This window comes from Sturnira hondurensis, unplaced genomic scaffold, assembly GCF_014824575.4.
Source record: "Sturnira hondurensis isolate 20B ecotype Veracruz unplaced genomic scaffold, ASM1482457v3 Scaffold0008196, whole genome shotgun sequence".
Taxonomy (NCBI): domain Eukaryota; kingdom Metazoa; phylum Chordata; class Mammalia; order Chiroptera; family Phyllostomidae; genus Sturnira; species Sturnira hondurensis.
In genome coordinates this window covers 22,975,863-22,993,701 of record NW_028080827.1, presented here as the reverse complement: position 1 = coordinate 22,993,701, position 17,839 = coordinate 22,975,863, and the positions used below count along the sequence as shown (strand labels likewise).

General features: G+C 42.9%; 1 protein-coding gene and 1 pseudogene across 6 annotated transcripts in view; one reads left to right on the top strand and one right to left on the bottom strand.

Moving 5' to 3' along the window:
• Window positions 1–1,859: 1,859 nt before the first annotated feature.
• FRMD6 (FERM domain containing 6) overlaps window positions 1,860–17,839 on the bottom strand; it is a 93,590-nt gene continuing 77,610 nt past the window's right edge. For all 6 annotated transcript variants that reach the window (XM_037054302.1, XM_037054300.1, XM_037054298.1 and 3 more), the window contains 6 exons: window positions 16,515–16,583; window positions 15,481–15,655; window positions 10,810–11,145; window positions 9,562–9,693; window positions 6,936–7,027; window positions 1,860–4,766 (listed from right to left, as the gene is read on the bottom strand). In XM_037054302.1, coding sequence (XP_036910197.1) covers window positions 4,482–4,766; window positions 6,936–7,027; window positions 9,562–9,693; window positions 10,810–11,145; window positions 15,481–15,655; window positions 16,515–16,583 — 1,089 coding nt within the window. In that variant the 3' untranslated portion in view covers window positions 1,860–4,481. The remainder of the gene's footprint in view (window positions 4,767–6,935; window positions 7,028–9,561; window positions 9,694–10,809; window positions 11,146–15,480; window positions 15,656–16,514; window positions 16,584–17,839) is intronic.
• On the top strand, window positions 6,149–6,263 carry LOC118992656 (uncharacterized; annotated as a pseudogene).

Here is a 17,839-nt window from a genome sequence, read left to right as displayed (position 1 = left end):
CAATATTCAAAGTATTCATGCGGGGCAGACTTTTTCTTTTTTTTTTTTAGCTTTTCTTTTTTTAATTTATTTAATTATTTTCAAGTACAGACTTTCCATTTGTAATATAAAGCAGTAATTAACTTTTTAAGTCTGCCCAAAGATGTTTCCCAGTATGGCAAAACTGCCTGTCCGTAATATTTAGCGCAGGTGACAACCCTGTGTGTTAGTCCTACTATTCTGCTTCCTACGTAGCTCCTGGATTTTCCCCTCTTCTCCGAGCTGCCTCACCTTCAGTTCATCTCTCTAGTCCAGCTGCCCCCTCCCCACCTTCAACTAGCACTGCTCCCATGATTTCTCCCAAACCTCAAACAAGTCTTTCCCCTCACACCCTCCTCAATGGGTCTTTGCTGTCCAGAAAAATCTGTGTCCTCATCTGGGGCATCCAAGGCCTTTCATGATGAGGCTGGGGAGTCTCATCACGTCAAAGGTCCCTCATGGGTCCTTGCAGGTTCCTTAATGAGTAGTTGTTTGCAGCTCCTAAGCCTTGGCCTGGACAGCTTGTCCCTCACCCCATCCTGCCAAAAGGCCCCATTCAAGGCTCTTCTCCCAAGTAGAAGCTTCTCCAGTCTCCCCAGCTCCTGTTCCCACCCGCTGGGTCTTCACTGCCTGTGCCAAAGCAACGTGTCTCACGTGTCTGGCAGTGGGTGCTCAAAGACAACAGTGTGAATAAATTTGTCTATCACACTATCAAAATTTTAAGTCTGTCTTTCCTATTAGATTCTGAGCTTTCTCTAAGGGCAGTGGGTAGCACAGTGTATGAAATACAAAAGGCAAAGCTTTTACAGAAGCAACGGCTTTTGCACTTTGGGTTTCAAACTCCCTTCTACCACTTACTAGCTGTAGGATCTTGGGCAAGTTGAAGTTTCCTTAGCTACAAAATTAGGCTGACAACTCTCAGAAGGGTTGAGGGCCAGACATGATGTGTGTAATATCAGACACACGGCAGGCAAACTGGTATTTTTTCCCTTGCCTCTAATTTACTTACAATTTACCAGATACTCTGCAAAATTCACGAGTAACACCCCACAAGAAAGCTTGTTTTGAATTTTGTGTCCAAATGACCAAATGACTCAATTCTGCAAAAGTTCAATGTTTGTCAGATTTAAAAACCTTCCTCTCTTTCACCTATCTGGGACATGCTATACCTATTGTCTTATTTCATCCCCAACAGTCCTTTGAATTATTATTTCCATTTTTATAGCCAAGAAAACAGGAGCGAAGAGAAGGTGATGGATTTTATTTCAGGAGAGCAGGGGCCTTTCGGGATCCTGTGTGGACCCGAAGCTCTGGGCTCTGTCCTTCACGCCCTGTTGGCCTCCTATTCAGTCTGTGAATGCTCACTTTTAAATGGTGGGTAAAACACTTACCCACTGTTTTTTAAAAATTAAAACCAGCAGTCCAAGGATGACTGTGTTAAGGGCAAAATTTATAGTACAGTCGTTATTACTTAATTTTAAAAAGTAAAAAATTTATTTAAATAAGTAGAGTCCTTTCAGCCCACAATCTGGAATGAATGGTGGTCGGTTATCAACAACCTCTCAGAATGAACTTAGCCTCTGGGAGCCTTGGTTCCTTCATCTCTAACTCAAGGATAATACCGGTACCTGTTTTCTGGAAATACGAGGATGAAATGAGTCAACCAGTGAACTTCTAACACACGGGGAGCAGGGTCTGGAACATGGCAGGGCTGGGCATTCCGTCACGCCGGAACTTCGGGTTGTCCTTAACGTGTTTTATTATAGGAAAGAACACAAAGAAAACACTCATTCTGCAACACTTTCTGTTTGAGAATTCTGATTACCAAAAAAGCACTGAAGGCAAATAAAAAGTAACTTTATTGACTGTTAATCTTGCCATTTAAATGCCTATAAGAATAGTTACAAAATAATGAAGTTTTTTCTCACACGCTTTTGGTATCATCCCGACACGATGATCCTTTCACAGAAAGGGTTACTTAGACGTCACGTAGGCAGATATAAAGCTCACTGCTGCAAACGCACATGGAGAGTGGAAGCAATGTATACCCACCTGGTATACTAGCGAGCAGTGGGCATTAACAAATGCAGAATAAATAACAGCTTTAGACTTTTCTTTTTATTTTTTTAAACAATTTTCAAATACAAAAATGCAGGTATTCGAAACAAATTTTCATATACATATATATAATTCTGCTGCAAACAGTGGGCCAAAAAGCAAAAATGTCCTTAACATGTTTCGTCTTTGAAAACCTACAAGACTGTTCATCAATCCAACTAGAAAGAAGGTGTGCAACACCACCAACAGTGCTGGCAAAACCCTGAAGACTTGATTCCGGTTAAAGTAGGGAGAAAAGGAAGTATAAAGCACTACCTAGTCAAGAACTGTTTTTCTTCCTTGATGTTTGCAAGAAACACTAAGACCTAAGGAAATGTAGCACATTATGATTTGGACTCTTTATAGTCAAAATTCACCAGGACTTGCCCTTTAAGCATCTACGAGAAATGGTGGATTATTTAATGACTTTTAAGTAAAACAGTCACTAGATGATCTTCTCATACTTCATCCTTTTATATGAAGACAGATGCTTTTCTACATTCTGTATCTGAAACTTTGGTTCTTTCAGAACATTTAATACAAGTAAAACAAGTACAAGACTGCAGAATTCTATAGAACTCTTTTCCTTTTAAAGTGTCAAGTTGGACCGATCTGACGAGGCTGGTTGTGTACATGCTGCCCGGCCATGTCTGCGTGGGGACATGCGAGGGACAGCGTGGGTGGAGCTTGTTCTCGTTTTCTGTGTGTTTATAATACTGACTCCCATCCAGGGGTAACCCTGCTGTACCCTAAACTATCTCCTTGTTACCTGAAAACTTAATTTTGTACAAAAATATGACTGTTTCTTTAGAAAATAATATATTGTTCTTTTTAATAAAACGTGGTAGGTAGAAAAAATGGCATATCAAAATATGGTAAACAAATGTTTTAAATACGAAATCATTAAAAACATCTCATAGAAAGACACTGTGCTAAAGTACTTCCTTGCAGTGTGAGTAACATCGCTATTGTACATCCGCAGGTTAACGAGCTCACGCTCCTGATTTGGTTTCATTACACGTCCTAACAGAAGTGGCAGTAACCACCTTAACAACGGCCCCTTCTCAAGCACTAACATTTTCTATATGCTTTTACTTAAAAATTAATGAAAGACAGCCTCCTAATCAGTGGGTTCCAACTCTGCTGCGAATCAGCTCCATTTGGAGTTATCTCAAAAGTCCATTTAGGTCTCACCACAAGAGACTCATCTAATTCATTGGAGGTGGGACCCAGACTTTTTTTTTTAAAACCTCTCAAAATAATTCTACGATGCGACCAGGGTTGAGAATCACAGCAAAAGACACATGAGAAAATAGTCATTTTTAACTATATATGTCAACTGATTGTCTGTAGGTATCAATCGTTCAATGATACCTTCTCCATATTAAACAAGGACCATGTATAACAAGACAGTCATGGAAGGTTTAAACACATATAAACACACTCAACCTCATGTATTTATATATGTATAATAACATATGTGTATAGTTAGGGTATTTTTGGTTAAGCAGAAACTAGCATTACCCTAATTTGTTCTTGATTTAAAAAAACATTAAGCATAAACATTTTCTAAGACATTTTCGTAGTTTTAACAAAAACCAGTGTTGGAAACTCCACAGAGTACATCATGATGTGAGGACAACTGATCTGTCACTTGGATGAGGAACCTGAGTCCCAGAGCTTTCTGGGCGAGCAGGAGGTGTCCAGGGCACTGGGCGTGGGGGAGTCAGTACCCAGCATCACACCACCCACAGTCTTCTGCTTATTGCTCAGTTCGCGGCCGTCTGACCCCGGGCTGCACTTCCGTCGTGTCCATCTCTTTGGCTTGCTAGAAGCATGGGATTCTGACTGCTTCATCAGAGTTCTCTTTGGGACAGCCCTGGCGAGGTGGCAATGGCTAGGGACTAGGAGACAGTCTCTCCAGTAAAAGAAGAGAGACGCTTTTCTCTCTCCTCCCTCAAAACATGAACATTTCACGAGGGAGTAATAACAAAAACTGACAGGCAAAAAAATCTAACAACATCGTTCACATGGTAACAAAACGTGATGTTATGTGTGGCTGAACTAAAAAACAAAACAGTGAGCAAACACACCATGGTTCAACATTCTAAAGGCTTAGTGAGCAGTAAAGCACAATTCCTTCCAAAGGATCGTGAACTTCCAGGCACTTGTCTCGCTGTACATTCTCTTTGACCTCTGTGTAATACTTAAAGTGCAGTTGTCTCAGGCTTTTATTTCCATCGCAAATATCGTAAAGAGCTGTGTTCTGGGTGAAGAAGGTATGGCACAAGAAATGAGAAAGAGCTCATGGCTTCCACAGCCTCTGGCAAACAGCAGGCTGCCGTACAGCTGCACGCAGATACACTTTACACGACGAACTCTGGAACTTCATCGTGAGTGAGATCCAGAGAAAAGTATTTGCTGGTTCTTTTGACTGGAAAAGCGTCCTGGATATTGACGCACTGCTGAGCCAAGCAGCTGTTACAATAGAGGCCTTCCTCGTCCAGTTCATGGCCACATCCAAAAGTGTAACTCTGAGCAGTGTCCTGACACAGACCAGCAATGCGCAAGAAGTCTTTCTGGTAAAGTCTGATGTCATCAAGGCTCAAGCTATGTCGATCAGTGGAAGTCTTTGGTTTTCGACATATAGTCTGCAAAACAAGGGAAGACTGAAAAAACTTCAAGAGTATAGGCTAAAGAGAAAGATTAGCAATATTTTCTCTGTAAACAGAAGGCTGCAACATTTATAAAGGGTTAAGGAATCCTGTATGTCAGGGAGGTTTCCAATCTGAGGTACCTAAGCCTCCGAGAAGAAAAATATCAGCACCACCAATAACGATGGTAGCAGCTCATATTCACTGAGACTTTGTTATGGGTTCGGCCCTGATACACACACACTACGGGTATTATCAACACGTTTAATCTTCCTATTAGCCCTGTGAGGTGGGTGCTATTATTCTCCCCACTTTACAGGTGACTGATCTAACGCACAGAGAAGCAAATGTGCCAGGAATCCAACTCAGAAATCAAGCAGTTGTCTTCAAGTAAGACTGTCTACGTAATGATACTGTTTCTTTGTTTTTTTCCCCTAGGATACGGCAATTCGGTATGGCCAACACTTTATACTGAGTTCTGTTATTATGTTAGTAAGAAATGGGAACACAAACCAATTACTACTCAAGAAACAGAGTGAACAACTACTTTTTAAAAAGCCAGAATTCTTGGGTGGAAGGATGACCTGAGCGGTTGCTGGTGCAGAGAAGGTTGGAGGCAAGTGCCGGGATTAAAGGCAGCTCTTGAACAGCGCTCGAGGCCATGTTCTGCCAAATGCTTCACACCGCAGGTGGCAGACTTTGGAACTCATTATCCCAAGAGGTGGTGCTGGCTGAACATATATAAACAGGCTGAAAACAGCTCATATAATTACAGTAATAGAAGACACTAAATGGGTTATTTATGGAAATGAGGCATTCTATCTCTAAATTCTGCTGCTGAATGTCACATTAAGAGGCAAAAGGACCAGGAGGAGAGAACAGGGTCTGAGCTCAGCAATATTTTACTAGGCAGTGTCATATCTGAGCACTCCCTGAAGATGACAGTCCCTCGTACTGATGCTGTCTTCCTGGGCACTGATGTGTTTTCCCAGAGAATTCATTAGGTGGTCACCATAAATCCTCAGGGCAGGTGCCTGGGCGCTTTCTCCACTTTGTAGGTGAGGACTGTGGTCCTTAGCTGTACCCCACAGACAACTGTGTCCAAGAGCTCATGCTTAGTGGCCCAGCAGTGGGGCAAACCCAGCCAGTGTGACCCTGGAGCTTATTCACTTAATCATCATGCTACATGCACAGCTTTAAAAACCACTCACTCCCTGGCTGGTGTGTGTCAGTGGATTGAGTGCTGGCCTGGGAACCGAGGGGTCGCCTGTTCGATTCCTAGTCAGGGCACGTGCCTGGGTTGCGGGCCAGGTCAGGTCCCCAGTAGGGGCTGTGTGAGAGGCAACCACACACTGACATTTCTCTTCCTTTCTTCCTCCCTCCATCCCTCTGTCTGAAAATAAATAAAATGTTGCACAAGGATGCAAAAGAAAAAAATCCCTGAGCTTTCTGCCTGTCTTTGTGGCAGCCCATATTGAATAGGGGACTACATCTGCGAAAAAAAATGTTAAAAAAATAAATAAAAACCACTCACTGGGGTTTTCAGAAAATATTTAATAAAATGTCATTTCACATTACTAGTTAAATGTTAGAGAATAAAGTGCAAATGGGAAAAAAACAGAAAAATGTAAGAGGTAAAGACTGTCAGAATGCAAGAGGACAAAAAAAGAAATAAAAGAAACACACAGAAGAGAGAGAGAGAGAGAGAATGAATCTAAGAAAAAGGACACAGGAGAGAGGACTCAGAAAGCAGAGGCAAATATAAGTTGGACATTATATCCAAATGTTGCAACCATGAGTACTAGAGTATGTTAATTTCTCTGCATCTTTGATATTTTAAGAGCCTAACCAGTGAACACAGGTTATCAAATATTCCCCTCAGTGTACTCTGAAAGTCCACTCTGAGCGGAAGAGTCAGACTTGAAGTCTGAATGCCAGAGGCTTCTCACCCACATGAAGTGTAAAATCAAGTACGTAATTTACCCCAAACCACAATCAACTCAAAGATAAATGGAACTAGCAAATAAAATGGAAGTGAGTTCAGAATAAAACTATAATGTAGGTACCCGGTAAGTGTCATTTCTTCAAGATCTTTCATTTCACCTCTTTATTTAAGTATAAATATAAATGTTAAGTCCCTATTTAAAATTTCAATTCCTTTCATACCTGTGGAAGGGAATCGGTACTCTGGCCACGGAGTTTTACGACTGTTTCTGAGGAGCTGGAGGTGGAAGAACTGATTTCTTTCACGATCAACCCTAAACGAAACAGAGGAAAAAATGAAGACTTCACATTATTCATACGTCTTGCCACATGTCTACCACTACGAAAAAGAAAGATCAAATATTAACCATTATTGGAAAAATCTCACTACGACTCTGGTGGCAGACAGCCAGAACAGAACACATTTTATCTTGTACCTTACAGTACATGGGGGTGAGATGAATGTGGTGTTTGAGTAGAGAAAGGAGTTTTGAGCCTCAATTTTCTAACATAAACTTCTAATTAAGCCATTTTTGATAAGGTTAGTAGTGCAAACAAAGGCCCCAGGTGTAAAGCAGGTTCTTTATGGTAGCTCCTAAAGTTTTCCCACTTTTCACATAATGGTTACCGCCCCCCCCCCCCCCCCCCCCCCTAAGACTCCTACCTGNCCCCCCCCCCCCCCCCCCCCCCCCGGCACAGTGACACGGCCCTCCAGGTCCGGTCCCACTTGCACATGCAGGGGGTGAGTGCGAGGGCTCTGGCCTCTGCAGTCACACAGATCTGGGCTGGAACTCGGCCCAGACAAGTAATTAGCTGAGAGCCAGCCAGTTATTTAACCACCCTCTGTCTCGGTCTCCTCCTCTCACACAAGGGAGCTGGTGACTGACGATTAAAGAGCACGTGCACGAAAAGCACAAGGTGCAGGGCCTGCATGTGGAACACGGGTGATTCGCGGGAGCTCTTCCGGGCCGATGGGGACACTGTGGCCCATCTCTTCTGCAGGCAGTCCCACTCACTGGTCAGAGACCTAACTGGGAGGCCGCGGTGAGGAATCCATTCTAGATCTCTGAGATCAACAGGGTCCCGATCACCCCAGTGCGCAGGAGCAACCTGCTAATATTTTGGAACAAATCCAGGGCTGACACTGCCTCATGAGACGGTGGCATGTGAGTGAAGCACCTCCCAAAGGCTCCAGAAGGTGTAACCGCCGACGACAACTGTAGGCATAAGGGAAGATCTCGCAAATAACTGAAGCAAGTGAATAGGTCAAGTCCCAGGTCCTTAAGGCCCAATGGCTTAAGTACCTTATCATTTTATTTAAAAAAAAAAAAAAAACAAAGAAACCCCAAACCCAACAACCTGTCATGTGACTTTTATTCAGCCACTGCTAGTAACCTACAGAAATAACTTTTTGTGTTAAATGCTTCCCTTATACCCACTTCCCAAAGGCACTTTCACGGACATTGTTTCAGGCACACGCACATGCACACATGCGCAATGGTGTGCTGACTGGGCACCTATAATGTTCATATAATTAGAAATTTATGTTTAATATATACTGAAATACATTTGTAAAGAAAAAATCAATACAATAAAGCAGTGGGCATAAGGGAAAAAGAGGGGGGGAAACTGAGTGTACGAACTCCAAGTGTGTGTGGAGCAACCAGCCTGCTGAACCTTGTTGCTCAGACAGGTAATTCTCTGCAACCACCGGCAGGTCTGTTTCTGGTGGCGCACCTGAAAGCCGAGGTTCTGCTAGGCTAACAGATGGAATTCTGTAATAAATGGTTCCCTGTGCTCTTATAGGGTAAGTGTCAAGAGGGTGGGGCCTGGGTGTTGGCCTTATTCACCTCTGCCTGCCCGTGCGTACAGAGAGGCTCACCACCTGACCTGTGGGTCTGACAGGGCGACGGCAGCCACTCCAGGCCTAACAGGGTCTCTCACTCAGTCAAAGCTCTGAGGGGCCTAACGAGGAGCACCAAGGCCACTTCGTCAGTACAGGTTCCTAAGGCACATTCCTCTGAAGAACAGAGACCAATTCATGACACGTGACAGACACAGAAGTAACTAAGGTTTAAAAATGAAACCATCTTGCTGCTATTTTTTAAAGATCACATCTTTCATTTGATAGAAATATATATGTTATGTAATATTACAGAATCATATAACAGGGTTATGGTGAATGCGTGTTTTCTAGAATAATTCATCAAATGCAGAATTTAAAAGTACCTTTTTATATCAATCTTTTTTGATACTTTCTCCTCCAGATCCCTGTACCAGTACAACACTGGGGAAACAATCACTCTTCCCTCCAGATCCCTGCACCAGTACAACACTGGGGAAACAATCACTCTTCCCTCCAGATCCCTGTACTAGCACAACACTGGGGGAAAACAAACAAACCTTGAGGCGCAACTTCTCTTTCTAGCCAGGTAGCATTTGTCCTCTCTAATCCATCGGTTTTCTCAACTACAAAAAGGAGGAGGCTGGCCTAAAGGGTCTCAGAGGACCCTTGCAGATGTTGTATATGATTCTCTGAATATCATTTAAAATAGCAAGAGAGAAAGAAAACCCTATTTTACAACTTTGTCCAAAGCAAGGGGTAGAAGAAGCCACCTCCCAACCGTGGGAGCATCTCTCCTCTTTCCCTCTCCCACAGAAGGCTCTCCATCCTACAGCGAACACTGACTTGGAAAGGCTCCAATTCCAGTCCTGTCCCTGATCCAGTCCTACCCCTTCTATTTTCGGAGGCACCTGCTTCTCAGTCCAGAGCAACCCGCTAGCTACGGAGAACTTCCCGGGAGCTCACCAGAGTGTCCATTCAGCTTCCGCGACAGGAGCATGTCCTCCGTGATGTAGATGCACATGTCTGGGCTGACTTCCAGGGACTCGTCGTTCATCTGCTCCAGGTCCCTGGGGTCATCCACCAGCATCTCTATTTCTAACACAGAAAAAGGAAAGGACATTTGTGACATGAAGGGAAATGGCCACCATAATTCATAGCCGCTTTCTGAGGGAGACCATGTAATCATTCATATTTTAAAATAAATTGGCTAATGAGACTCTACAACAGTCCACGCTAAAGACAATTCTCAATCAGATGCCACTTGTTCTCTTTCTCATGGGATTGCTGTGTTATCTGCAAGTCTTCTAAATGACACGCTCTGACTCAGTTACTGCCTCCTCTTTAAGAAAGAAGAAAAGCGGTACTGCCGTGCTGCAAGACAGGGCAAACTAGGACCGATGGGCCACTTGCCTAGTGCCCAAGCAGATCGCCGACACAGAGAGGACGGGGAGTTCATGAAGCTCCCACTGCCCACAGCGGCCTACTCTTGAGGCTCAGTGACTTAGTGTGAGATCCACATGAATCCTACAGCAACCACATCCTGCTGTTTTCCTGAACGGAGTCAGTATCTTTTCCCCAAACCTGAACACTATAGAAATTAGGTGAGAAAGAAAAATAATTTAAAAAAGAGGCACATAAGTGCTAAGTTTGGCTGCCACAGGCTGTAGGTGTCCCCTGACTTCTGTGACACGGAGTCGGGCAGCCAGGTGCTACGCTTCCTTTACCCTCCCAGCATGCCGGCGACACGAGCAGTATTTCAGAAACTCCAATTAAGCAAACGGCCAGGGCTCAAATGCATTTCTTTCTTTTTTCTGGTACCAATTCAGCACAATTATGCCACTATCACTGAATCCAGTCTGTCCGAACCAATGCTTATTTCATCTGGAAATCAGAAATGAAGACCCAAGGGCTGCAGGACCAACTTCTACTCACTTCATATAAACTGCTGAGACTCAGAATCCACAACCATTCGGCCCCGTGGTGGCAAAGGATCATGACTAGAGGGATGTTTTGTTCATAGGAAAACACAAACACCTCAACCAACTTGTTGGGGAAGATGGCAAGAAGACTCTCTATTATGACATCTAAGTTTTTCTCCAGATATCAGTTCTATAGAACTAATACTTGAAAAAAAACTATGTGAGAAAAAGAAGAGAGCCAGTGAGGACAAGTCAGCACTGGTGGCTTGGGGGGGCCTTTGGGAGAGGTTACCATCGTCCTGCGAGTCCTCCTCCAGCCGGTCCTTGCCACCGCTCTCCACCCCTGAGGTGTGGGAGCTGCCGTGGCTGGTCATTGAATTGCAGGTCTTCAGCTTGCGGTGGATGGCAGTGCCGGAGTAGCTGTCTTCCGGCCCCACGTCCCGGGGCTTGGTGTCTGCCTCGATGCCCGAGGTGTGGGAACTGCTGTGGCTGGCGGTGGAGTGACGAGACAGGCGCTTATGCTTCATGCTGCCTGCACTGCTCCCGCTGGCCCGGGAGCGCTTTTCCAGCTGGTCCATGTCAAGGTCCAGGTTGTCGCTGATGTAAGATTCCCGGTACTGCTTCTTCTCTGTGTGGTAAGGAACATAGCTCGTCATTATGTTCAACCAAGACAGAAGGAGTGGTTGGTGAGCTCAAGTGAGTCATCAGGCCAAGAACAAGCACAATTTCACACTCAGAACCTAGTGCCTGGAAAGTGGTCCTAATTCTGATAGGTTCTCCACTTAAGAACACTGCAAAATGAATAAAAACCAGGACAACACATTTGAGGGGACTACTTAAACTGCTTAAAGAGTTTTAAAGCTTCAAACACTGCTGAAGAGTGCTACTTGACCGACCACCTCTTGTCAGCAATGTTGTTGGTCCACAGTGCCATAAGTTCAGGCAGTGAGAATAGCATTTAGAAAAGTTTTAGAGCAGTGTGACACTGTCATGATAGTCAACGAGACTTTGTATTTTGCAAAAGTATCAGTCCACAGGAGATTAGAAATTTAAAAAACCTGGTCCTTCCCTACAGATAATTTGAGAAGCACTGCCATAGGAGACTGTTTAATAAATATAATTATGCTAATTGCCATTCACTTTATTTTTTTATTTGTTCAGTTTGGTTCATTGTTTGCTTAGCTCTAACCCTAGAATACAATTTAGAGTAAAACTAGTCTTCTGAGAATTTCTTTCAAAGATTTCTAAAATTTAGATGTTCATTAATGAAGATGGCTTTTCTCCATTAGGCTGAATTAGTGAGGCTTTGCCGTCTACTTAGAAAACACAGTAATCACCACCGGTTTGCCATGTGGCCTCTGACTGGTAAAAATGTTCAACAGGCCAGTGCTGCTCTTTGAGCAAACACAATACAGGAAAGCCCCCTTTACCAAATGCTAAACTAGCCATTGTTACACTAATGCACAAAGTTGCAACTGAGGTGCAGGTGTGCAACAGACACAGAAATACCATTTTGTGTGCTTCACGTCAGAAACTGAAAACAAAAAAACATTTTAACTTCCTTATATTTTTAATACTGATGAAAAATAACAGAGAACAATGCTAAAAATGGAAAGTGCATTTGGAGAATGTTAAGCTGATATTGTCTCGGCAAATGCTAACTAGTAGACTAACTAGATTCTTAGGGGGTGATAATGGATTTATTGTCATGTTTCTTGGTTAAGTAAAAAACACTCCCACTGCTGACGTCTGAATCCAGCTCTGAAGCATAATCGCCACAGGCTCCCCAGAGAGGGAATGAGCATCAGAAGACGGAGAGGCTATGTTTTCCAGGGTGTATCACAGAAAGAATGCTCAGAGCAGGCTAGGGGTGTGCTTCTGGACTCTGACCCATTCATGCCAATTCTAAGGAGTCGGGCTAAAGCACAAAAGCATGTGTGTGTGGCCACAGAGAGAGCAGACTGGAACTGGACATCACAGCCCAACACATCCATCACTGAGACAAAAGAGCAATCCCCCATTTTTTAGGGCTAGACTGGATTCTAATGATTCCCATTTTCTGAAGGCAAGTGGGGTTGAAATGAAGATGAGAGCTAAAAGTATTTACAAGATTCTACAGTTTCTACTTCCTGTAGTTTCAAATAATAGTCATATGACCCTTGGAAGGGTAGCAAGCGAAGGAGAAAAAAAGAGTAAAAAAAAAAAAAAAAAGAAAAAGAAATTTTTATAGGGTGTTGGAGTTCTAAGACAATTGGGAATTGTAGATGTAATAATTTAAAAGCTTTTTTACCTCTTTACAGTCCTTTTAACCCTAACTTCCTGGTGGGTTTGGAGCCAATCCTGGCTCTTCCGTATTCACTAGAATACCCACTGAAAGACAAGCCCTCAGTGGCTGGCTCTGTTCCCTTCAGAGTGAGAACTACATCACTTGCGGGTGTCCAATGCATGCGGCCCAGGATGGCTATGAATGTGGTCCCACACAAAACCGTAAATTTACTTACAACCTTTTTTTTTTTGCTCATCAGTTTTCATTAGTGTTTGTGTATTTAATGTGTGGCCCAGAGATGCCAAAAGGCTGGACATCCCTGACTGACCCTCTGCAAACATTTAAGAAGTTTCACACCATTCAGTTACAAACTGAGAAAAATGCATAATTCAGAAATTTAATATTAGAACTGCAAAACACAGCCTACCAATCACCAGTGTCAACAGCGCAGATGGTCAACATGTCAGTGTTCCTTTATCCCCTCCTCTGGGGTAAAAAAACCCAGAGAATACAGAGTTTTCCACACATTATTTTAGAATGGAATGTAGTTGATATGACTGCTGGGTATATGACCTAAGGATAAGCTCCAGATACTGAATAAAGTTGGGTTAAAATATTTTTTAGAGACAAAGGCATTTCTTTTCTTCTAAACACTGTGGAAGAATTCCTATGATCATTTTCTATTATAAAGTGCTAAAAAAGTATTTCAGACAAGCTAACTCTAAATTAAAATTTTTTGTGCTGCTTTTTTGCTGAGCCAATATTGAGAAAGAGCTTTCTTAAAAAAAAAAAAAAAAGATGGCGCCCATACATGTGGGTGAGATAACTGGATTAGGTCAAGGCTGGTCCAGACAATTTCAGGTTTTCTTCAGAACTGGAGGGATCTTTAAGTAGAAGAAATTAAGTACTGTATGTTTTCTTTGGAAGNAATTTTTTGTGCTGCTTTTTTGCTGAGCCAATATTGAGAAAGAGCTTTCTTAAAAAAAAAAAAAAAAAAGATGGCGCCCATACATGTGGGTGAGATAACTGGATTAGGCCAAGGCTGGTCCAGACAATTTCAGGTTTTCTTCAGAACTGGAGGGATCTTTAAGTAGAAGAAATTAAGTACTGTATGTTTTCTTTGGAAGAAACAAAGATGTTCCCTCCAAATTTATCTGTACTTACCCAAATAAAAAATCCAATTTATAACTTTTTTCACTAATTCCTTCAATGCCCTATACACGTAAGCCCCCAAATGAACCTGGTACTATGCTTCGTAGTTCATCTCAGACCTTATGGTTCATTATTCTCATAGGCTCTAAAAAGCACCCCCTCAAATCACCTAAACAAGAATTCACTAAAATGCTGCTGGCAAGAGAGCTGACAGAATAAATGAACTTCTCAAGGCACCAATTAGGACTTAAGCTGACTCAGCAAATGATGGGCTTTGCACCTAAATAAGACACCTGCCTATTCTCCCAAGTTTCCCTGGCACTCTGTCCCACCTGAATTCTTCTAATATTCACATCAGCATTGGAGAGACGTATTTGTTACAACAATGAGTCATCGCAGGGAAGAGCTGGCAGTCTGGCAGCGAGGAAGCCAAAACGCCTGACAATTTCACCCATCCGCTCCAAAGACACAGTTTGGTGGCAGACAGTAGGAAATGACTCACACTCTAATCACTACTTAAATGACAATGACATCTCCAAACTGGGTCTCATTTAGATAGAGACAGCTTTTGAAAGGTACCAATCAGAGGTGCAAAACTCTGTAAGGTTTTTGCCTTGTGTCTGTAGGAAAGGTGGGGACTGAGAGGTCAAAATCTGCTTCAGACATTGACCTAAGATATGACTCTGCATCCTAATGGTCATACAAATGCCTAAAATCTACTAATACAATTGAGTTACCCAGAATTAGTATCACATGAATTTGCAAAACAAATTGAAGGCATTAAAAAATAAACAAATACACAAAGTAGTATTTTGGGAGATCAGAAGTTGGAATGTTAAATGGAGAAACTCCAGCATGCAAGGGCGGACCACGAGCTTAATATTATAAAGCTAAAGCCTGCTATTAGAGGCCCCATCCCTGCCTTCCTCTTCTCCATGTGTCCCCTGTGCAGGGCCCAGGATTCTGGGGCCCCAAATAGACCGCTTGATTCTGTCTCTGTCTCAGCAAAGCCCCCAAAGAACTGGCTGGTAAAATCCTCAAATAAAAATGTCTCTCTCCTTTGTCTGTCATTCTTGCTAAGGCAGCCTTGGGGTTCTCTCTGTAGTCAATTAGAGAGACAAGAGACATTTCTGTGACCCACCTGACTGGAAGGAATGTCAGACTGCCCACAGATAACAGAACCACGGTGGATCAGGGTGCACACAGAGCTCTGAGATGCAGATAAACTTGACGTGAACCTTCACTTGGTGGCTTTTTGCAAGGATTTGCAAGCTAAGTGTGGGATATAGTTTAAAGAGATCGTACTTGAGGGTTAGCTAACCGAGAGGGATAACCTCAGCTATTTGGGATAGGGATGGTTGGTGGCTATCCCTTGCCTTCTGAACAGAGCTGAGATGGGAATAGGAATGCTGCACTAAATCTGGAGGGGCCCAGCCCCAAAGTCCCACTCCTCAGGAGCCCAGAGCCCCAGCTGATGGCAGCTGGAGCAAGGGGTCGAGGGTGGCAAAGGCATCATCTGCTTCCCCAGCCGAGACCCTGTGATACCTTCATTCTCCTCCAGCTTCCGGATGTGGCGCAGGACAGGCTGTAGATTCATGTAGAGGCGGTGGCTGTTGCTGAGCAGCTGCAGGAGGTGTCTGGAGCGCATGGGGCAGCCCGTGTAGTAGATGAGCTTCCTGGCTGAGGGCAAACCATCCGGCAAGATCTCAAATTTCTTCCCCTGTGAAGGGAAAGCATAAATCAGAATTGGGAAGAAAAGCCTTTGATTTGCCAAGGTCCCCTTCATTTCCATTTAGTAAGGAAAACTACAGACTCGGAAATAGAAGTGCAGCAGGCCCTCAAATAACGCTGCTTTGTTACATCGTTGATGAGCTGCTGTGGGAACTTACCTCTTATTTACGTCAATCAGCCTGTGTAAAACAGGTTTCACGATCCATCCTTTTGCGTAAAGCCACAGGACCTCACCTTAAGTGAGGACTTAACCATATAATGCTCCATTCAAAATTTGCTGAGATATAAATTACTATGTTCCTTATCAAATACACCATAAACAGAGGATTACCAAAAATTCAGGGAAGGGTCTAGCAAGGGTCTTCTGGAAATCATTGACTGGGTTTTTCTGGCTGGTCAGGCCACTTATTGTACATGACTGAGAAGAAAAGGGTCCATCATGACAGCAACCTCAAATGCAATCCCAGCACCTTAACTCAGCCAACAAATTAATCCTTCGGCTGTATGCTTTTAAAGTAATTCTATTTGATGAACGAACCTTGTGCTTCTCTCACACTACGTTTCTGCCGCAAGTAGAATAATCAAGGCAGTGTGGTGAAGACCAGGCACACAAATTAAAATTAGTAATTTATTTTGTTGTAAGATGCTTTAATTTTAGGTTCACCACTAATGAGTGACAAGGATTATAGTACACGTATAAGAATACAAGAAAGCTATCTTCATCATCAACTTTTAAAAAACATTAACTTTTGTGTCTGGGATAATATGTTTCAAAAAACAAACAACAACAAAAATCCACAAAAACAAACAAGTGACTAACTTGTTTTAGTCAGTAATTTTAAACTTACCACAAACACCAACTTTCCAACATTTGTCCAGGGGAAATCGTAAAGTAACTGTTTCTCTTCATCTAAATTCTGGGGAAAGAATTATAATGCGTATAGAGTTACTGATGAAACCGACAGACACTAAAATGGCTCTAATTTATCTTTCAGAAAACTAAAATACATTAATTAAAATCTGAAAGAGGCCCTCAATTCTCTTTGGAGATCTACAGACAAGTAATTAAAAGATTAGTGAGGAAATTCTGTAGCTTCTGGTTTGTGAGTGTCTGCATTACCTGGCCCCTTTACGGCACCCTCTTCTCTTTTGGCCTATTCCTGACTTTAAACAAAAGTCCAAAAGAGAGATAAGGTACTCAAGACTTTCATATCTGGATATGTTGCCTACATCACATGTATGATAACCTTATGCTCTCCTAGGCTCGCAGACAGAGGTGATTTTATCCCCTTTGTTGAGAGCTGCAGGATAACACCATCCCACCTACTTATTCCAGGGACAAGCTTTATCAGAAAAGTATAATGGAAGTTAAAACATCTGGTCAGGTGCTGTATTAATGTCATCTTTACACAGTTACAAATGCCCCAGGATAAAAGAGTAGATTTGAAGTCACACACAAAATGTTTGGACATCTATCAGTTACAAACGTGGGCCAATCTTTGGCTTTTTTGTTTTCTGTTCTAGAAGAGTTATTACTAACAAGGTTTAGACTGCGTTCCTTTGTCTACCCCACACTGTCCACATCTGTGGCAGACAAACAGAAGTAATGAACAACCCGTGGCCACAAATGGACCCATGAACCCATCACAAGACCACACAGGCACAGTGTCAGCTAAGACAGAGTAGATGGGGGAAAAGGTACAGGGAATAAGAAGCATAATTGGTAGGTACAAAATGGAGATGGGGAAGTTGAGAATAGTATGGGAGCCCTGGCTGGCAGAGCTCAGTGGATCAAGTGTGGGCCTATGAACCAAAAGGCTGCTGGTTCGATTCCCAGTCAGGGCACATGCCTGGGTTGCAGGCCAGGTCCTTAGTAAGGGGGCATGTGACAGGTAACCACACATTGAGGGTTTTTCCCCCTCTTTCTCTCTCCCTTCCCCTCTCTAAAATTAAGTAAATAAACAAAACAAAACAAAACAAAAAGAACAGTATGGGAAATGGAGAAGCCAAAGAACTTATATGTATGACCCATGGACATGAACTAAGGAGGGAGGAAATATGGGTGGGTGGGGGGGATGCATGGCAGAGGGGAATAAAGAGGGGGGAAATGGGGCAACTATAATAGCATAATCAATAAAATATATTTAAAAAATTAAAAATAAGAAAGAAAAAG